This window comes from Coregonus lavaretus, assembly GCF_964263955.1.
Source record: "Coregonus lavaretus genome assembly, chromosome: 13".
NCBI lineage: Eukaryota > Metazoa > Chordata > Actinopteri > Salmoniformes > Salmonidae > Coregonus > Coregonus lavaretus.
The window spans coordinates 32,458,473-32,481,866 of record NC_140000.1 but is presented as its reverse complement, the minus strand read 5'-3'; the positions used below and the strand labels follow the sequence as shown (position 1 = coordinate 32,481,866).

At 41.0% G+C, this 23,394-nt stretch overlaps 1 protein-coding gene across 1 annotated transcript; it reads left to right on the top strand.

Annotated features, from left to right (window-relative positions):
• Positions 1-8,391: 8,391 nt before the first annotated feature.
• Positions 8,392-14,111, top strand: LOC311139167 (PR domain zinc finger protein 13-like; the record flags this gene model as incomplete). Its single annotated transcript, XM_084174059.1, has 4 exons — positions 8,392-8,565; positions 10,114-10,245; positions 10,361-10,481; positions 12,667-14,111. 4 exons carry the CDS (start codon positions 8,392-8,394, stop codon positions 14,109-14,111), a joined length of 1,872 nt encoding a protein of 623 aa, XP_084030185.1.
• Positions 14,112-23,394: the final 9,283 nt, after the last annotated feature.

Here is a 23,394-nt window from a genome sequence, read left to right as displayed (position 1 = left end):
TTGCAGCGAAGCGATGGCACACAGGCGTTCCATGTCCCCATTCCATCCATATCCACACCTTTTCCATCTACCACTGATCGGGAGCGATTGGGTCTCGTCAGCACATGCCAAACACAGTTAGCGTCCCATGATGGAGAGGACCAACAGCACAGAGGACATGAGGCAGATCGGCGCAGCTAAAGGTCATGCAACACGAATCCACTCAAATACAACACAACTGAGATTAGAATACCAGTAGTACTACATCAGAATAGTATCATGATTCTAGTCATATATGCGAATGCACCTTCGGTCTTATGTGTTATTGAATTGTAGCATCAGTGGATCTGGAAGACCTCACTCACCTACTATTAGTTGTCTTCAAGATAAACTGATAGACCCATTGCTGGTTTTGATATAGGCCTACATTGACAGGGAGTGTTTTGACATTGATATTTGATGTTAAGAGGAAGATTTTTGAGAAGGTGAAAAGATATTGAGCAGATTTCCAGGCCTATGGGTATAGGAGAATATCTATTTAAATATATGGTATTTACCTCACACTGCACCTCTCTGTTTCTGTTTCTCTAAAGGAAAAAGATACATTATATAAAAAATATACCAATTATCTGAAGAACAAGGCCTGTGGTAGCTGAGGTCAATTGCTACTCAGCTTTGAGATGTATTTTACAAAACACACATGTATTTTATGACATCATGTGTGAATGTAGTGACTTGTAATCATGAAGGAAAATATTTAGCATTTTTTGATCAATCTGGGGAGGGGAACATTTTATTTTTATTTTTGTAAATACAATTTCAGAGTCAGGGGGTTATGTTACTTAATATGTAGTCAAGCACAAAGAAAAACATGCTGGGTCTACAGTAAGATGCACATGCATTTGTAAAATACGAATGTAGCCTATTTGTAGGCTATAGATCCCAATCCAGCTCAAATCATTTTAATGCAGCAATTATCCGGATGATTCAGGAGCATGCACGAGATAGATGTAGGCATACATCGAATTAATCAATAGCCGCCTATGTCCCTGGGTCATCATTTCCACAAGCTCATCCCACCCGAAACACAGGCGCAATTAATAGCCAGTACACAGGACTCTAACTCTCTTGTTGTTTCTCGGTAGAAGCGCACAGGAGATTATAGTTGAACCTAGAACTGTCAATCCCGCGCTCTAATGAGGAAGAGCCAGACAGACGTTCTCTCGACTCTGATTGGCCTTGATTCATATCATTAGATTACATTTTGTTCGCTACTTAATGTGCATCCAACCTAAATGAGACTCGGGTCATGTAGGACTACTTGCGAAATAGAAAACCAGCGAAAAATAGCCTTCATCAATATGATGGGATGCAATGTATTATCAATATAATTAAGAGATAAGTAAGAGCCATAGTCCTGCGAGTGACCTCTGCGTCGAGATGCGTTGACGTGGCGCAGGCACAATCGGGAGCTAGCCATTATTCTGTCAAGCACATTCCATCGTCTGCTGAAAATCGAACATATACTGAACAAAAATATAAAGGCAACATGTAACGTGTTGGTCCCATGTTTCATGAGCTGAAATGAAAGATCCCAGACATTTTCCATATGCACAAAAATCTTATTTCTCAAAAGTGTTGTGCACAAATACGTTTACATCCCTGTTAGTGAGCATTTCTCCTTTGCCAAGATAATCCATCCACCTGATAGGTGTGGCATATCAAGAAGCTGATTAAACAGCATGATCATTACACACGTGCACCTTGTGCTGGGAACAATAAAAGGCCACTCTAAAATGTGCAGTTTTGTCACACAAGCACAATGCCACAGATGCCTCTAATTTTGACGGAGTGTGCTTGGCATGCTGACTGCAGGCGTGGGTGCTGGGGGTGTGGGTGCTGGAGACTCCAGATAATTTAATGTTCATTTCTCTACCATAAGCCAACTTCGTTTTAGATAATTTGGCAGTACATCCAACCCGCCCACGTGTACCGTGTCATGTGGGAGAGCGGTTTGATGATGTCAATGGCGGTGGGGATATGGTATGGGCAGGCATAAGCTATGGACAAACACAATTGCATTTTATCGATCGCAATTTGAATGCACAGAGATACCGAGGCCCATTGTCGTGCCATTCATCCATCTCCATCACCTCATGTTTCACCATGATAACGCACGGCCCCATGTTGCAAGGATCTGAACAAAATTCCTCGAAGCTGAAAATGTCCCAGTTCTTCCATGGCCTGCATACTCACCAGGCATGACACCCATTGAGCATGTTTTGGATGGTCTGGATTGACGTGTTCACGTTCCCGCCAATATCCAGCAACTTCGCACAGCTTTTGAAGAGGAATGGGACCACATTCCACAGGCCACAATCAACAACCTAATCAACTCTATGCGAAGGAGATGTGTTGCACTGCATGAGGTAAATGGTGGTCACACCAAATACTGACTGGTTTTCTGATCCACGCCCCTACCTTTTTTTTAATGATTTATGTGACCAACAGATGCATATCTGTATTCCCATTCATGTGAAATCGATAGATTAGGGCCTAATGAATTTATTTCAATTTACTGATTTCCTTATATGAACTGTAACTCAGTAAAATCTTTGAAATTGTTGCATGTTGCCTTTATAGTTTTGTTCAGTATAAATAGCTTAAAATAAATTAGTCCACTAACAACCAGTTATTGTGTAGAATGGCAATGAAAAGTAGCTTAAATCTAGTCAATTGAAGTAGCCTATGCATATGCAAAGTTCCTGCACTAACTTTGTCATAGGCCTATAAATCATGCTCTTGGAATAAAGCCCCCTGAATTTGACCGATTTAGAGAAATGTCTGAAAAATAGAAAAATAAAAGCACAAGCACTTTGTCGCTGAAGTAGACTAAATACTTGAATTATCCTAAAATTAGGCCTTGTTAAATCCCTTATATTGACACATGCATGTTCAACTAAAAAATTATATTCTATGTAGGCCTAGGCTAAGTAAATGATTACTGTGATTTTGTGAAATGCATTTAATAGAGAAAGGTAGGCTATATTGTCGTTTATCAAAATGTAGCCTAGTTGTTGCTTGAGCAAGGAAGATAGTCCTCATTGTGAATGGAGAAATAAAGATCTCCCTTATATTTTTGTAAATACTAATATTCCTCCCCAAATTATGCCTTAACAATAGACTTGATGGATTTTCTACTGAATAATTAATTTAGGCTATAAGCTTGACAAAACACAACATAAAAACTGTTGTTAATAGTCCTGTATGATAAATTAAGAAATTAATATCAGTCAAATCAGTCAAATGTAGGCCTATGTAAACTAAACTAACAATTAGGCCTATGAGAATACAATGATAAAATCTAATATATGTAGGCTACTGAAACGCACGTTCCTTGTTGATTTACAATTCCAAGAACATATTATATTATTTTGACCTCCTCTGTACCTTCATTGAGAGCCTTTACATGGAAACATACTTTTTCCTAATATAATTTGTGGTGTTATTTTTTCAATTAGCAGACAGCAGCAAGTGAGTGTAACTTTTTTTTTATTAATGTGCTTTAGTCCTACCTTTGATAAGCAGCCAATGTCTAATTCTAATTATTTACATATCGTGCATACCAGAAGCAAGAGGGCTAAGACACACGTGACACATCATGCATACAGCGAAAAACGTGCATGCGCAACATAGGCTATAGGCTATTCCACACACAACATTCCAAAATTCCATAATATTTCATAATTATAGCCTAAACATAAAGCTCTGGGTGTGCTCGAAGGACAAAAGTTTGACTTCTTTGAAACCTGTGAATTTCTGTCACTTTATGCATATGTTTTAAGTGCCTTAATCCCAATTAGGGGCGGCTGACACGCCACGCTATTCATCTCGAGCCCTCCCTGAATACATTTGCCTAGGAATGAACTTCACAAATAGAGTTCGCGCTAAATGTGCTCGACAGCAGAGAAAATCGAATAGAGTGACAGTTTCATTCTGAGGCGGTCGAGTGAGAAAAGGTATGAATTTATAAGGTACACCGAAACAAATTTTCAATTCAAACAACTTTACACCCCATTATCCCGGTCTCCTCAACCGAGACAAGTGAGTTAAAGTCAGGGAAATTTGGTTCAAAAGCCGGCGCAAACTTTGTTGAAGACTTTGAATACTGAAATGGAGCGGCCCTCCTCTAAAAAGGGAGCGTTTAAAAATGAGAGCACGCATGAACAGCGTCGAATCAGTTGGCACTTATTTCGCCACTCTTTAATGCGATTTTGAATATTAGTCTGGGTTAAAATCCCAATCATGTCATCTGGTGGGACTCCCATACAAGCATAATTAGGCCTACTATTCAAAAGAGTCAGTATGTCCCACCCGCATCCCCTGTCTGCAAAGCAGCTGGTCCACCCCTTGTGCAGCATGCATTTTCCCAGTTTTAGATGGCAAAGCGCATTAAATAAAGCCTGTGGAATTTCCTAAAAGTGAAACACATAATGATGGTAATATTATCATTAAAAGGGATAGACACCATGTCTGAGGTGTGAAATTACAAAGGTAAAATACGTTGCTCTTTGGGTCTCATTCTTTAAAGCATGCTCTTTATGAAAATGCACTTGTTCCGCTAGTAGACCTGGCTATTGTCCATGCTAGAGATGTCATGCCCAGAGAGAGAGCGAGAGAGCGAGAGAGCGAGAGAGCGAGAGAGCGAGAGAGTGAGAGAGAGGGAGAGAGAATTAACAAAAAAACAGAGCAAACTAGAATGATAAACTCCCTTATCTACTGGGTGAAATACCACAGTGTGCCATCACAGCAGCAAGATTTGTGACCTGTTGCCACAAGAAAAGGGCAACCAGTGAAGAACAAACTCCATTTTAAATACAACCTATATTTATGTTTATTTATTTTCCCATTTGTACTTTAACTATTTGCACATTGTTACAACACTGTATATAGACATAATATGACATTTGAAATGTCTTTATTCTTTTGGAATTTCTAAGTGTAATGTTCACTTTTAATTTGTATTGTTTATTTCACTTTTGTTTACTATCTACTTCACTTGCTTTGGCAATGATAACATACGTTTCCCATGCCAATAAAGCCCTTAAATTGAATTGAATTGAATTGAGAGAGAGAGAGAGAGAGAGAGAGAGAGAGAGAGAGAGAGAGAGAGAGAGAGAGAGAGAGAGAGAGAGAGAGAGAGAGCGTGAGAGAGAGAAACAACAACAATATATAACCAAATTTAGTTTCTTTAAAAAAAATAAGGATAAAGACAGCTCAATATGTATGCTTCGATATTAAGAAAAATTAAGCATAATGATTATGGCTCTAGACTGTAGGAAAAATGTGTTTCAGGTGTTTGAAAAATGCAAAATTCTCCACTTTATGGACGATGCCTAGCCCCCCTTCGAACCACCCCCCAGCCATCCTCACATACTTTAATTGTGCCCCCTCAGATTTGTGTGGTGCATGACACCCCTGGTCCATGCTACACAAAAAATGAAGGGGGGAAAAGTATCAGAATGCCACCATATTTCACGAAATGTCACTATGTCAGTTTGGCAAACATGGAGCCAATAATGTGACACTGATGATGGTTGAATATGAAACTTTGTCTCGTCTTTGCACTTTTTGCCCACTTTCCCACTTTATCACATTGAAAATGATATAGTAAAAGCAATAAGCATAAAATAGACAATCTGAATAAAGGTTAAATAACAAAATATAAGAATCATTGTGTGTAAAATGCAATGCTACCCCTTCTACCCAACACATGATTATACATGGGAAAAAATTACCTACCAGGCTAAGTTTAAATGGAACAATGATTTGGTCATTTGAAAAGGCCTGAGCAAAGTTTATGGTCTACTTATTTTTCCTGGGAGCCCGGTGGGACTGAAATGGTATTGTAACCGGTCCAGAAGAAGAGTGTTGAACCCTTGGCACTCTCGGGTAGTTAAGGAGCTTGAATTGAGTTCCCTGGTGGGGCATTGGTCCCCATAACCGCGCTGCTTTACACACTGGTTGTTCCTCTACATTCATGGCTCATTAAGGGCCAACCTGTTAAATCAAAACCCCACATTACGATGGGATTGTAAAATTGAAGTGCTGGCACTCTAATCTGGAGGACCCGGGCAAAGCGAAATAGGCCAACTCCTATAAAAACGTCTCCCTCCGCTCAAGGTCCAATTCTTCAATGGTCGTAATTTAAAATCATTAAAGAGATGCGAAGTTCGTTAAGAGAGTAAGTAAGGCTTTGTGGAATATTGTGATTGACTCCGCAATATTGTTCTCGAATAAAGCTGCGACCATGTAATTAATGTGTCTTTTAAAAAGAGGAGGACAATACCGCCGGTCAAGCTATTTAATTTCATTTAATTTTCCATCCCATTTGTTTCGAACACTGCTTTCACTTCTGACACCGAGCCTTTGACTGTTCACCGTGCTTCAGTGCGCGCATTGGAATGGGTTTCACCCTTACTTTTCGAGGGTTAGCAAACAGAAAGGAAATGTCTCCCGTTCCCCCTCTGAGAATAATTAATTTAACTTTGAGAACTTCGACTTTGAGCCACAGGATGGGAATGAGAATCGGGCCGACTGGTGTGAGAGATTTGGAGGCCGGACCCGTTATTCCCGGGTGGATGGGAACCAGTCACAAATGGCAACATTAATAAATAACCCTCCGCACAGCCGGCCTTTGCATACGCCTATTGATGAAATTGTTCGCGTGTCGTTCACGCTCTTTGACTCGTGAAGCTGGGAGAAGAGAAGCCTTACAGAATGGAGCAGTGGGATACCTTTACGTGGCTAGAGAGAGACCCCATCTCTCCCCCCCTCAATTATGGCGCAGTGTCATCCCAGAGTCGCCAGGGCAGAGGTTAGCAGGACATGTTCATGGCCTGAATTTATCGCCCACAGGTTCTTGTTCCCACTATCTCGCCCTCTGTTGAGACTTCCACGCCAGATGATCAATGGATCAATCGCAGTTTTAAAACCTGTGGTGAAAAAGCGACTGGAGGTTTCTTTCAAGTAGGCCTAATAATGATAGGCCTATGCATTTTTTTCCATCGTCTATGGAATTTAGGCTGTACAGAATACTGAGTAGGCCTATACTCAGCCTAGTATACTAGTATTTCACAATATAGGCAGGCCTATTGTAGTTTATAAGTAGAACTAGTGAAGTTTTCCCACCTAAAACACTGAAAGTTAATTCAGAGGATTTGAGCATCCAATAGCCAGTAATCTAATACAAATAGTAGCCTAAGAAAAACACATCATAAATAAATGTTTTATTGACTAATGTATTGATTCGTATTTGAGTGTATCAATAAAAAGAAAACAAAATGGAAGTTTATAACAAGCATATAAATTATGATATAATAATGTAAAATATAAAATATGCTCTTAAAATATCAGGGCTCACTTGAAAAAGAGATGCCAGTCTCAACGTCACTTCCCTGCTTAAATAAAGGATTAATAAAAAAAACTCAAAACATCTTAAAATAAGATTTTTTTTAAATAAATAATTAGATGAAATTTAAATGATCAAACTCAAAACTGTGGCGTTTTCATTCAGCTGTGGCAACTTAAAGTCAAAGTTATGAAGGTCTGTGTTGTGCCATGTCACAGCTGAATGAAAACGTCTGGAGTGAATTCATGACAAGAAAACCACAAGTGTGAAATAATAAGATGGTGGTTATTTTGAAAGCTGTTGCTATTTTTCTGGTGGTTCTGGTACCTGCCCGATCTCAACCCGGCACACGCCGGGAGTCAATAGAAGTTAACAAGTCTTCCAAACATTCCTGCTCCTTTTGTTAAACTAGGGACACACAATGCAGCCAAACGGAGATAATAAAGTGCTTTGAAGTATATAAACCCAAAATAACGCAGCCAAGTAGATTTAAAGTAGTGACTGATTTCCAAAAACTGGTTTGTAAAGGAACAATAAAAAGGGTAGAATTTATGGAGAAATTATACAGTGGATTTGTCAGTTAAAATATCGGAGCTGTCTGGGATACAAAGCCACATGCTGAGGATTAATGGTAGCTCCAGACCTTTGATTCTGCACTCTTTTTTCTCTGCCCTTGACAAATTGGATTTTGGGGATGGGAAGGTCGCCTGGCCCATTGTCTCCTGGCCGTTTTTGGAGCAATTCATTATATGTGAGGGTGAGGGAAAGTCTCCATGTGACCATCTCGGCCCGTTTTCTCCCCACAGCTGCCGAAAGAGCCAAACTCTCTCACACCGCGCGCATACTGCTCGCCCTTGCGCGTTAATGTGTCGAGGGGGTACCTTGCTGCTCCATTAGAAAAGCCGGATCACATACGCCACCGCATCACTTTGCGGGCGGAGATTGGCCTGTCCTCATCTCTGTGACTACTTCTTGTCTCAATCAGTCACTGCGTGGTCTTCATGGTTCTCAAACCACTGCACGCAGAGCCAGCCATGCAAGCAACGCGGGCATCCACTATCAGTGTGTTTGCAGACTGCAGCATCCCGACCGGCCTGCGGATAGGACCGGTGCCGGGCATCTTCAAACTAGGGAAATACGTGACTGATCGCAAAGAGGTCGTAACCAAGAAAAAGGTAAGCACCGTTTTTATTATCGCATGAAATATGATTTATTCCTAATTAGTTCTATCTGCAAAAATTCTTTTTTTACAATTCTGCTTTTTGTAGGATGATTTTTGCAGGCTTCAGAATTGAATTACAAACTATCGGAATAAAAAAGTGTCTACAGCCCATACATACTGTGGCATTGTTTTAATGATTTTCCTATTTGAATGACAAATCATTTGATTATTATTATCATTATTACTTTTAGGCCTATATTAATACTCATATTATTATTTATGTACAAGATTGATAAGAATAATGGAAACTTTAGGGGAATCATTCACCTAATGAAAGATAAAACTAAAAAAATGAATTTCGAAAACATTATTTTCTTTCTATAGGACCTATATTTAATTATCAGGGCAGGTAAAGGGGACACAGTGATATTTTTTTACATTTTGAACCAGACCTGTCAAAGTTCATTGGGCCTTCGGTTATTAATTGGTTCGTGCTGTCAGGTTGGTAATAATTGAGTTATATTAGTGGGACGACTTGTCACTCTGTGCCTTTACTTAACCGCCCTAATAGGGCGACCTGGGGTGTTGTGTGAGATTTAATTTCCTCGCCCGCTTTAAATTTCTAGTAGGCTAGATGAACCATTTAATTTTTATGCAATCCGGCCATGGAAAGATGCTAAGACATAGACCACAGCCTTGAGCTATAAAATAAGAACATGGATAAGAAATGCTAAAATATAGCCTATAGAAATGTATAGAACATCTAAAATAACATTCCTGCAACACATATCGTTATTAATACAATATGGAACTACCAGAAATGGATGCTATTTCTATTTTAATTGAATGTTTATTCATTTATTTAACATAATTTTTTATACAGGCTAATTGTTTATTGGTGAGTTTATGGTCTTAAACAAACCAATAGATAAGTACCCTACATTATAACTGCATTATAAATATAGGCATAGGCCTACACACTGTTGTCGACGTTTGTGATTGATGCGACTAAATGCATCGCCCTGGGCTTCATGTGATGCATCAGGTGCAATCTCCGTGTCAAATGTCACGCTTCAATCTTTAATTTGCTTGAACAGTTTAGAAACCATTTGACACCTCTCAAATTCGTTTCCCATATCAACTCAATTATGTGTCATTCTCCCTGGTAAATTATCACCGCTGGTTAACATAGCAGATAAAGACGCATTAAACGCTTTGGCACACATCAAGGTAGGCTATAGCCTATCAGATAGCCATTGGGCATAATAGCAATACTATTTACAAACAATTAATTCAATATTTAATAAACCAATATTTCTAAAACTAAAGCCTTGAATATTTATTTGTGCTAAGCCTATACGAAAATAAACACAAAGCTTTTTTTTGCTGCAATTGCAGTCAAGCGTGACGTTGCAATGTCAAATATGCAGCTCTGTTCATGATTTATTCATAAACTATTATAAACTGCGGCTGCTGGCCTTTTAGTGATCTATGAATGTATCGAATGTTAGGCCTTGTTAGCGTCATTTCTAGCGTTGAACCATCCATGTTGTGGATCTAGATTCGGCTGCTGAGGGGAGAATTCGTGGATGAATCAGGTTGCCCTGTGCCAGACTGGATTGGGTGTATCCGGGCGGCCAGAAACAGTCAAGAACAGAACTTGGAGGCTGTCTCAGATCTACCTGGTGGGCAGGTCAGTACTGTGCTTTATTTAAAAATGCATAAAGCTCAAGTCATTTGATTATTTTATTTTTTACTCAAGCTGAAACAGTTAGTTGCATGTATCTAACGTTGCCCATTTACGTTAGATTTTCTATCGTGTGCTGACGGAGATCCCAGCAGGCGAGGAGCTGAGTGTGTGGTACTCCAACACTCTGGCCCAGTGGTACGACATCCCTACCACTGCCACTCCAACACACGACGAGAAAGGTAAGAAAACTGTAGAATTACCCTTTAAAATAACCATACAAAACGATGAGAAAAGTAGCTCAATCTGTAGCTCAATTGGTAGAGCATGGCGCTTGTAACGCCAGGGTAGTGGGTTCGATCCCCCGGACCACCCATACGTAAAAATGTATGCACACATGACTGTAAGTCACTTTGGATAAAATCGTCTGCTAAATGGCATATTATGATGGATATTTGTTTGCCGGTGGTTCAACAGCTTATGCGCGATCGAAATTCACATGTATCATTATGTGGTATTGTCCAAACAAAAGTTTTAATAGAAATGGATTAGGCTACAGTATAGCCCTGCTGATGCTGCTTACTGGCATTGACATTTTGTGAGTTCCATCATTGCACAGTTAAGTGACTGTCCAAACCTTGGCGTCCAGCTATTATAATCAATTTATGTGGAAAGGTTGTAGGCCTATATTTTCACGGTTGACAAATGTGCATCCCCAGAGCATACATTTCGATTTGATGGTTTTATTTACATTAAAAAGTTAAATGGTCTTGTTAACTAAATAGGCTTGACAGAATTTCATGTTAAACAATTCAATAATAAAATCGAATTGTTTTTCATCATTTTAAATGAAAATGTGTAAAACAGACAGCAATAGGCCCAACCACCACCTACTAGGCTTCGTTGTGCTAGTGTAATAAACAGAAAATAATAATAATAATAATAATAATAATAATAATAATAACTTTTCCCCAAAACAATTCTCTGGATATTCAAACAGTGGCGTCGATGCCATAGGTTTATAGGCGTATCGAATTATAGCCTAATCATAAAATCACCAGCGAAATAATCCGGTTTTAATCAGATTACACATACCGCCAACTCAGGAAAATTCGATAACTGTGTTTAGATTAAATTATAATGCCTAGACACTCTTAGAAATAAAGGTTCTGGATAGAACGAAAAAGGGTTCTATGCTTGCTGCATATATGGCATCCTTTAAGGTTCTATACAGAAACGAAATTTTGGTTCAGTGAAGAAGAACCCCTGGGGTTCTGATCAAAGAAACCTACAAAGGGTTTCTATATAGAACCTTTAGGGGTGCCATATATGAAGCAAGCAATAGAACCCTATTTGGTTCTATCTAGAACCGTTTTTTCTAAGAGTGTGTGTAATTACTCTGTCTGAGAAAAATAGGGCATATGAAATGGAGGGCCTGACAATAATTTTCAAGATATAGCCTACCAAAATTATATTCGACTGTTACACTAATTACAGTGACAGGCACATGGAATAAATCCGCAATTTAAAAGCAGGAATAGGCGTGTTTTAACAATCATCAAAGCAGACGATAGTAATTCATAGGGGGACAGAGGTTAACAAATGTCATCGCCTCATTAATATTAATGTATTCAAAAGCAAATAATTTCAAAAAAGGTGCTTTACGGTAAATTAGCTGGCTACATAAGGTATTGTTGCCTAATGAATGCTAACTTTTATGTGGGATGTATATTGCCCTGATTTGTGGCGAAGCACTTTCTGCTGCTCTCCGGCCAATACAGCGTGCGCTCCTTGACATACGTGTCCTATTATTTGGCGTTAACAGATGGGCTAGCCTTATTGTCTATGGCGATTTGCGATTTCAAGCAACAGCTGCTGTCATTTCCACGGGAAAGAGCACAGAGAAAGTCCCCCTATTCAACGTATTGGTTTCGGAGCGACAGATTGGACGGGGCGTTTGCTCTTTTGATGGGGATGATAAACAACAGCCCTATAAGGATTACAAAATCATTACATCTATATAATTGACCTCCTATTGTTCAACTTGTGTCATTGCTCACGTTTGATGAGGTGGATAGGGTTAATATACTCTGTCGCCTATTCAAAACCTGAATCCCATTGGAAATGAGTCGATTCATCTCAAGGGATTTATCCAAAACATTTAAATGGAAAATGGAAAAGATTTGCATGTGGCACAAAATAACCGTACAGTTTGAGGTTACTCTAATAGGCCACTGGGAGCATCTACAGATGGAACATCATTCATAAAGCACCAGATAATAGGCTTCTACACTCACAAAGCAATAGATAGAAATGTGTAGGAACACAAATGTTCATGTTTGAAAGCGCTTTATTGACAGAAGTGGGGAGATTCGGGAATATGGAGACCCATCGATATTAACCTCATGTCTCTGTGCTTCTCTACAGGTGAAGAACGTTACATTTGCTGGTACTGCTGGAGAATATTTAAATATCCCAACACACTCAAGGCCCACGTCCATTTCCACTGCGCTCTGAGCAACGGGCGGGGCTTTGTGAACAGCGAGCAGGCCAGGGGCACAGACAGCTTCAGCAGGTCACCCAAATCCGGGGACATTCCCAACACCTCGGCCTCGCCCAGGAACGGCCACAACACCTCCATCTCAGACTCTGTCAGACGGACCGTGTCTTCCTCACCCTTCCTCAACAAAACGGGGGTAGCAAAGAAACCCAGCTCTGAGGAGCAGGACAGAGCACTTGACATGAGCGTTACCTCAGCCAGAAACCACGGACATCTCATGGGCCTTGGCGCAACGTCTTCAATGTTGAGCAACATGGGGTTCAACCCAGGTGTGCGCTCTGCATTCAGGCCCATGGGCCAATCCAAGGTCCCCGTGGCTGACGTCTACAGAGAGGAAAGTAATGGGAAGCATAATGGACTAGGCTTCAGCAAACTCCTGGGGAACATGAAATCGACGCGAGCCCTGAATGAACCTTTGACCGGAAGCCATCCCTCCACATCTCCCGTAGTCCCGTGCGCAAACGCCATCAGGGGTTTTCCGTTAATACCTAATTTCGAGGAGACATCGGCTTTTAAGCACGTGGAGAGCAGGATGCACTCTGGACTGTCCCCCTCACGCTACTCTCAGATGTCCTCTGGATTCCATTTTGAGAGGTTTTCTCTGCCTCAGTTCGATGGCGTCAAGCCATATAATGGAGATTGCAATATCCCCCTCATGCCATTCACCGTGTACAATGGCGAGCTGCTTTATAGTTCACCCTACTACCCACTGAAATTCCATTTGAGCAATCTCCTAAAATACCCGGAGTCTATGTCCTACTTTGGCGCACCTGCACTCAACCAAGACCTGGGTTCAATAACCAACATTGACAGGGAGATAGCCATGCACACTCAACAGTTGTCTGAAATAGCCGTCGAAAAGAACCGAGCCAGGCTCGACTCTATGCCCACTGCTAACACAGGCTCAGGGAAGCCCAAAAAGGGACACTTATGTCTTTACTGTGGTAAACTGTACTCTCGGAAATACGGACTCAAGATCCACATGAGAACTCACACAGGGTACAAACCATTGAAGTGCAAAGTTTGTTTTCGGCCCTTCGGTGACCCCAGCAACCTGAATAAGCACATCCGTCTGCACGCGGAGGGGAACACCCCGTACAGGTGCGAGTTCTGTGGCAAGGTGCTGGTGCGCCGGAGGGATTTGGAGCGTCATGTCAAATCGAGGCACCCTGGACAAACAATAAAAAAAGCTGAGGACAAAACCGAGGGCATATTCGAGGATCACGAGCAAAAGAGCGACAATGACAGCGACGTTGATGTATGCTTCACCGATGATCAGAGCGACCAAGAATCCAGTAAAATAGATGATTGAGATTTTGACACGTATAGGGCTATGGCAAAGACTGCACAATGTTTAGTGAAATGGTTAACAGGTTACCTGTACAGATTTCTGTGTAATTTATGTTTCCCCAATGAGTGAAAGTTATTTATGTATGTTTTAAAGCTATTGAAAATGTAATTGTTTTTTCTTTATAAAATCAGATTAATACGAGATAATTTTCCAATTACTGCTGTTTCTTTTACAACAATGCCCTATTTGTTTCAGATGGAACAAAGTATAGGCCGTATGATTTCAGAATTGTATAATATCATAGCTGATGATAATGCATTTATTTTTTTATATGCTAATTGATAGCCAATATGTTCCCCAAATAGAGGTCCGCTGCACTTTAAAACAGTTATGAACAATTAATTATCAAGCCATGTAGGTCAAGTGTTTAAACACTTAAAATCACACTTACTACTATTTTTTCATTCATTTGAATTACAATTACTTAAATGTTGCACTTTCTTGCGAGGGCATTCAATTGTTTTAGGGCAAAGTTGAAAAGGGCAGCAAATATTTATAGCAGTTAGTACCACTCCATTATTTAAGGTCTTGTTTATAGTAGGAAATAACATCTGATTTAAACAGCATAATGTACAAATGTAAGAATATGATATTTCACTGTTCAGTGAAAAAGTGTTGTACGTTTGTTCATAAGTGATATTGATTATTGACAATATTTTCTTCTTGTTCACTGAGTTGTTCCTTTTTAATAAATGTAATTTAAAACTTTGAAATTGTTTGTAACTTACTTGATTCAAATATATAGTCTACTCTATAGCCTACTTGTTTATTCGATTATCTAACGCACAGAAGAAGAACACATCCCCTCACTTTTAACTGCCGTGGTTGGTGCACTAATGAATATTTCCATATTCCACTTGTAGACCTACATTGTAGACAGGGTTATCAGGATGTTAGTCTCTATATTTCCTGTGCAGTTAAAGTTAAGATTCTTTCAGTTTGAAGACGTTTTTCAAATGGGGTGTCCTCTGAATTCATATGAGGACACTATCGCACCCATACGAAAGGCTTGGCTTGTGCGCATTACAGTAAATCCGCAATATATCTCACCATTGTAGAGCATGGTGTAGCCATTATGAAGAATGATTCGAGTCGACGAGCGTTGGGGGCGTTTAGAAAGTAGGCCTACTGGGTTCTTACCTTGGTAAATATAATATTATATTGGGTTAAAGAGGTTATCATCCCAGTCCGCCTGGCCTTGCTGCTATTCCAGTTTCAACTGTTCTGCCTGCGGCTACGAAACCCCTACCTGTCCCAGACCTGCTGTTTTCAACTCTTAATGATCGGCTATGAAAAGCCAACTGAGAGACCTGAGCCCTAGGACCATACGCCGGGACTACCGGCCGTGGTGACTCCTTGCTGTCCCCAGTCCGCCTGGCCTTGCTGCTATTCCAGTTTCAACTGTTCTGCCTGCGGTTATGGAACCCCTACCTGTCCCAGACCTGCTGTTTTCAACTCTTAATGATCGGCTATGAAAAGCCAACTGAGATTTATTCCTGATTATTATTTGACCATGCTTGTCACTTATGAACATTTTTGAACATCTTGGCATGGTTCTGTTATAATCTCCACCCGGCACAGCCAGAAGAGGACTGGCCACCCCTCATAGCCTGGTTCCTCTCTAGGTTTCTTCCTAGGTTTTGCCTTTCTAGGGAGTTTTTCCTAGCCACCGTGCTTCTACACCTGCATTACTAGCTGTTTGGGGTTTTAGGCTGGGTTTCTGTACAGCACTTCGAGATATTAGCTGATGTAAGAAGGGCTATATAAAATAAAATTGATTGAAAAATTGATTGAATATCATCATCATCATCATCATCGTCATCATCTTCATCATCAAAATGGTCTACAACCAATTGTCTGATCAACAAGTAAGAGTTTCAACAATATCCAGGTAAATTGAAAACAGAAACAAAATGTGGGGTCTGCAACAAGTAGGCTTCTAGATCCATACTGGATTAATTTGATTCAAATTGTATTTACTTTTGAATTTAATTAAGAAAATAAATAAACATGGTCCGTTTTCAACACATTCACGAATGTGTACGCATGTGTGCTGAAATGCCTGGCTGGAAATTAAATTAAATCAACCTCAATCTTGATAGAGAGCTAAACCTGCACTATTCACCAAATAAAGTCAACCTTTCGTTATAGAGATAACGAACAGTTTTAACCGAGCAGTGAAAATGCTTCCTTCCTACATTGTGCGTAAAAGTGCATGGTCGGAACGTGTCTTGTTCCCTGGAAAGAGCAGATATAATCTTAAAATAACAGCAGGTCAGATTTATGGCCTGTTGTAAAATGAACATTTAAAGGACAAAATACGTTTACTTGGGTAAAAGGTCAGATCCAGAAAAGGGTTAGAACAAAAATATTGATGCATTTGAGACGCAGATAGTTCTAAAATAGTATAAAGTGAATAACACCCATTAAATAATCAATAAAAAACAACAATCATTAGGCCTTTGGGTTTCCCAGTTTGAAACAAAAGCCTGTCAGACTTTTTAAGACTCCTGCGGTCTACTTTTTCCTTTGCTAAAGGGCTCTGGGCCTCGTTTCCCAGTTGCGATGTAACTTAAGCATTATGATGATCATACCAGATGCATAACTATTTACAGCCAACTTTTTAAGCATGTTTCCCAAACAAGCATGCAGAGAGAACGTTCGGTAAGTGCGTCGCTAGACCATGTGTCGATACTGATAGAATCGAAAGAAATAGCAGTGATGTTCTCAGATCAGCTTTCTCCATTCAAATCTTACCTTACCATTATAATTATTCCACAATATTGAGAGGGATCAGCTCCTAGAGAGACATTACCACCTATTCCCGCAAATAGGCTGTTGAGGCTTAATTCTACTGTCTTATCTGGTGTCCTGTGTTATCTTAGGTATGCTCCCTCTAAATCACCCATCTCTCTCTCTCTCTCTCTCTCTCCCCTCCCAGAGGACCTGAGCCCTAGGACCATGCCTCAGGACTACCTGGCCTGATGACTCCTGGCTGTCCCATCCCCAGTCCACCTGGTTGTGCTAGAAGGGTGCAATTGCTGCCGGCTATTCGGGGCGTTCCTGCATGTGGGCATTCCTGCATCTGCAGGAATTTATGCTTTTATTAGTCATTTTTTAAGGTAGGACAGGTGGAGGCACTCCAGTACAGTAGGCAGCGTTAATGCACAATAATGTTGGATGGCAGCTACTGATAAACCCCACAGAATAAGGGGCATTGGCGACAACGGTAGCTAGCTAACTGTACACTGGTAGACAGTGTCCTTCGTCTCTGCCTGTCGGCACTGTTTTCCCGCAGTTCTGTTAACGACGGCGAGGGCAGGTGTTCGGCAGGCAGTTGCGAAGGACACTGTGCTAGCTTAGCCAGCTAGTCCGGTACACAGCAGGCGGGAGGTGACACTGTGTGCTAGCTAGCTAACTAGCATGCTAGCTAGCACCGGGTGTCCCTAACTAGCAAGCTAGCTAGTTAGCTAACACACAGTGTCGCCCCAGCCTCCCGCCTGCTGTGCAAGCGGGAGGCAGGGGCGGCCGGTAGACATTGTCCTTCGCCCCCCGCCTGTCAGGCATGGTTTTCTCCAGCACACAGCAAGCGAGGGCGATAAGGTGTCGCTAACAACTCTAGCTAGTTAGCTAGCACATGGTGTCGCCCCAGCCTCCCGCCTGCTGTGCTAGTGGGAGGTGGGAGTCGGGAAGCGGGGGCGACTGGAAGACAGTGTCCTTTGCCCTCACCTGTCAGGCACTGTTTTCCCGCAGTTCTTTTAACATGGTGAGGGCAGGTGTTCGGCAGGTGGGAGTGAAGGACACTGTCTACCTGTGTCGCTCCCGCTAGCTAGCATTCATGCAGGAACCAATGGGGTGATCGAGGGGGGTGTTCATGCAGGAACCAATGTGATGCTCGAGGGGGGTGTTCCTGCATTGCGGGCTGCGGTTGCACACTATTGGGTCGTGCTGCTGATCCAGTTTCTGCGGTTCTGCCTGCGGTTATGAAACCCTGACCTCTTCACCGGATGCGCTACCCTGTCCCGGACCTGCTGATCCGTTGTCACTATTGTGGAATCATTATAATGCTAAGGTAAGATAAGGCTGATCCGAGAGCGGCATTGCTTTTCTTTCGATCCTATCAGTATCGACACATGGTCTAACGACGTACTTAGCGAACATTCTCTCTACAGGCTTGTTTGGGAAACACACTTAAAAAGTTTGCTCAAAAATATAACGATGCAACTGGTACGATCATCGTAATGCTTAAGTTACATCGCAACTGGGAAACGAGGCGCTGAGCTATACCGAAGCCAATTATGACGAGGCTCTCTGCTGGTTCCATTTCTCCGTGATGGATGACGTTTGACTGCCGATCGAGCGCGAGCCTGTGGGAGGAAGCGACTGGATACAAAGTGCATTAAGACCGCTCAGATGTCAGGTGTCCTCTCCTGAAGATAGGCACCACAATAATTGAACAGGGCCTCGTTTCCCAGAGCCTTCGTGATGGGAAACGGAGACTTTCTGAAGCCTTTGGGGCTTTCACCAAATTGTGCCGAAAAATGGTTCATTACTCTGAGCTTTTAACATAATGCAAATTAGTGATATCTGCTGGTCAGCAATGAAAAGCAGGGTTTGATGTTCATATAGAAGTTTATAACACAGTACATCATATCTCCGTGGTGCAGTGGTTAGTCACCTATTATCAGTTAGCTACTGTTACACGTTCGCACCTTCCATCATGCTTCCCTTTTTTGCTGTGAATACCGTTTTTTTGCTGTCAGAAATTGTGAATCTATGACATTATTTAGGATAGAAGCTTATACTTTACTAAATAAAACAAATTGTTTGAACAAAAATGTGCAGGAAGTGTGGTGTCACTATTTTCAAAATAAAATGCCATCGCCAGGATTCGACCCAATTCACTGTGGTCTGAGAGTGTTCTTGTCCCTGAGTCCCCAAACCCTACCTGCTAAGCTACCAATCAGTTGACACTACATTAAAAAATCCTAAGTACATTGTAAATACGGTGTCAAGTAAAGGTCGGCATTTGAAAGCAGCTTAGAATAGAAGAAAGCACCAGAAACATGGCGAAATCAGTGGGATCTCACATTTTACAACACACGATTTGAAAAAACGTGATCAAACGAAGCTTCAGATGTCATTGATCACGTGATAATGTTACTTTGAAACGCCATGGCTTTCACTGTTAGAGTTTGTCCCACCTCCATTAAGGTGTTTTAAATAACAAAGAATGGGACATGTAGCGGCTCTGTGCAAAGAAAAGAAAAGATGTGCCAAGTGTGGAGGGGAACATGATTATGGTGAATGTGGGAACAATGTCAAGGTTAAATGTTGTAATTGTGGGGGGCAACACAGTGCAGCATTTGGTGGATGCCAGGTGCAGAAAGAGGCTAGCGGCTCAAAGATATAAAATCACTCATATTGTCTCTTATGCAGAGGCTGCAAGGCAGATTGGTGGAACTATTAGGCAGAATGATGGAGATAATAGAGTTACTCCTGGAATAAATTGACCTACTGTAGGAAATGTTGCTTATGTTGGTCCAGACACAGATATGAGACCTGTTCAGAAATCTTGCACTCACAAATGTGTTGTTTCAAAGGACACCTTAATAGTTAATCAGATTGACTTCATAGCCTTCATTGGTTACCAACCTGACTGCGTTTGTGGAAAGAAGAACTGCCAAGTTGAAGATCATTGTGGAAGCAGCAACAGAGATTTTAGGAGTAACAGATGTTACTGTCGCCATGATAGTTGATATGTTGACTTCTAATAATACTAATGATGGAATGTCTCAGTATGATGATAATTAGAGTTTTTGTTATCCTTCAGTGGAATGCCAGAAGCCTTATTGCTAACGGTCAGGAGTTTAAGAAATATTTAATAGATTTAGAGATCAAACCTGATGTGATATGTATTCAAGAAACTCCTGAGTGGCGCAGTGGTCTAAGGCAGTGCTAGCTGTGCCACTAGAGATCCTGGTTCGAATCCAGGCTCTGTTGTAGCCGGCCGTGACCGGGAGACCCATGAGGCGGTGCACAATTCGTCCAGGGTAGGGGAGGGAATGGCCAGCAGGGATGTAGCTCAGTTGGTAGAGCATGGCGTTTGCAACGCCAGGGTTGTGGGTTCAATTCCCAAGGGGTGCCAGTATAAAAAAATAATGTAAGCACTCACTAACTGTAAGTCGCTCTGGATAAGAGTGTCTAGAAAAAAGAAACATGCCTTAGACCACATCCTGATTTTATTATTCCTGGTTATTGCTCAATCAGATCTGATAGATCAATTGGACAGGGTCGTGGGTGTGCTACGTTCATAAGGGAAGGTCTTGTATATCGTAATATACCTGACCCATCTGAATATGAATGTGTGATGAATGTGTAATATTAAATTACACAGTAACTTCCAGCAGGTATATCTCACTGATCATCCCCAAAGCCAACACCTCCTTTGGCCGCCATTCCTTCCAGTTCTCTGCTGCAAATGACTGGAACGAACTGCAAACATTTCTGAAGCTGGAGACTCTTATCTCCCTCACTAACTTTAAGCATCAGTTGTCAGAGCAGCTTACCGATCACTGCACCTGTACACAGCCCATCTGTAATTAGCCAACCCAACTACCTCATCCCCATATTGTTATTTACATTGTTATTTATTTAGCTCATTTTGCACATCATCTTTTGCACATCTATCACTCCAGTGTTAATACTAAATTGTAATTATTTTACACTATGGCCTATTTATTGCCTTACCTCCATAACTTACTACATTTGCACACACTGTATATAGATTTTCTATTGTGTTATTGACTGTACGTTTTGTTTGTTCCATATGTAACTCTGTGTTGTTGTTGTTTTTATCGCACTGCTTTGCTTTATCTTGGCCAGGTCGCAGTTGTAAATGAAAACTTGTTCTCAACTGGCTTACCTGGTTAAATAAAATAAAATGCAAAATTTTTACAAGCCTTGTTGTCAACTATCTGTAGCGATATTTGATGAAATATCAGGAGAATTGGGCTCTAGAGAGATATGGTGCGCCGACTTTAATGCATATAATAGTTTATGGGGAAGCATACATACAGATGCTAATGGTACTATTGTGGAAGATATGATGGAAACAAGAGCATTAGTATGTCTTAACAATGGATGTTTTACAAGAGTTGATGTTGGTAGAGGGGTTACATCCTGCTTGGACCTCACACTGGCTTCTAAATCTATTGCATGTATGTGTGAATGTAATGTAATGAATGATTCTACTGTTGGAAGTGATCATTTCCCAATTTTGTGTACCATGAACTTTGATGTTACTATTCCAGATAGGGTACCATTCAGAAGATGGTGCTGATCATTGCTTAAAGTCTGTTGGACAGTTGTCTTTAGAGAGGCCGGTTGATGTATGTGTGACCTCTCTGATTTTGAGTGCTGCAAATGTATATGTACCAGTGAGTGAAGTGGGTGAGAAAAGGAAAATGGTTCCTTGATGGACTGAAGAGTGCACTGCGGCTATTCGAGAAATAAATATGGCTTACAGAGTGTTGCGTAGGAATATGACTCCTGAGAATCTACTTGATTTCCAAAGGAAGAGAGCTTTAGTACGTAGAGTCAATAAGTCTGTCAAGAGAAATGCATGGAGACAGTTCTGCTCTACAATAGGCAGGGGTACTGAGCTGGGGGATGTATGGTCTATGTTGAAGAACATGACTGGAAGAAGCAAGTCCACTCGAATTCCAGTTTTGGTTGTGGGTCAAAAAATGGCCGTAACTGATTAAGAAAAAGCTGACTTTTTGGGGAAGACATTTGCTAGGGTACATAGTGGGATTACTTTGGATGAAGTATATAAGCAACGCAGGTGTGAGATTTTAATGTGTTAATGTTAATGTGTATAAGAAAAGGGATACTGTTGACTCTTCTTTGGATGCTGTTTTTACCATACATGAGATGCATTCAGCCTTAATAGGCTGTGGATATACAGCCCCAGGTCATGATCAGTTGTGCTATGTAATGTTTAAGCATCTACCTGATGAGGTCATACATGTTCTCCTGGGATTATTTAATACGATTTGGATTAAGGGGGTTATACCTTTGGGTTGGAAACATGCAGTGATATTACCTATTGTAAAGCCTGGTAAGGACCCTTCATGTGCTGATAGTTATAGACCAATAGCACTGACCTCTAACTTGTGTAAACTGATGAAAAAGATGATAGTCAATAGATTGTCATATTTCCTGGAACATAGAGGTTGAGTCAATGTCAAAGTGGATTCCGTAAAGATAGGTCTACTTTGGATGCATTAGTAAAGGTGAGCAATGAAGTTGAAAAAACTCTGGTCATGAAAAAAGTGGCTACTGTCTTTTTTGACATTGAACATGTCACACCCTGATCTGTTTCACCTGTCTAGTGCTTGTCTCCACCCCCTACCAGGTGTCTCCCATTTCCCCCATGATCCCCTGTGTATTTATACCTGTGTTTTCTGTTTCTCTGTTGCTAGTTTGTCTTTTATTGTCAGGTCGTCCCAGAGTGTTTCGTGTTTTCCCTGCTCTCTAGTTTTTTGTTTCTAGACTTTCCGGTTCTGACCTTTCTGCTTGCCCTGACGCTGAGCCTGCCTGCCGTTCTGTACCTGCCTGATTCTGACCTGATTTATGAACTTCTGCCTGCCCTGACCCTGAGCCTGTCTGCCGTCCTGTACCTGTCAGACTCTAATCTGGTTACGAACCTCTGCCTGTCCTCGACCTGCCCTTTGCCTGCTCCCCGTGTTATAATAAATTATCTGAGAACTGAACCATCCACCTCCTGTGTCTGCATCTGGGTCATATCCTGAGTCGTGATAGAAAAGGCTTATTACACTATGTGGAGAGAAGGCCTACTGATTAAGATGGGAAGACTTGGTATTGGTGGGAGATGATATTACTGGGTTTTGGCCTTCTTATTTAAAATACAGTGCCTTGTAAAAGTATTCATCCCCCTTGGTGTTTTTCCAATTTTGTTGCATTACAACCTGTAATTTCAATTGATTTTTATTTGGATTTCATGTAATGGACATACACAAAATAGTCCAAATTGGTGAAGTGGAAAGAAAAAGATTACTGGTTTCAAAGAATTCTAAAAAATAAATAACGGAAAAGTGGTGCGTGTATTCACCCCCTTTGCTATGAAGCCCCTAAATAAGATCTGGTGCAACCAATTACCTTCAGAAGTCACATAATTAGTTAAATAAAGTCCACCTGTGTGCAATCTAAGTGTCACATG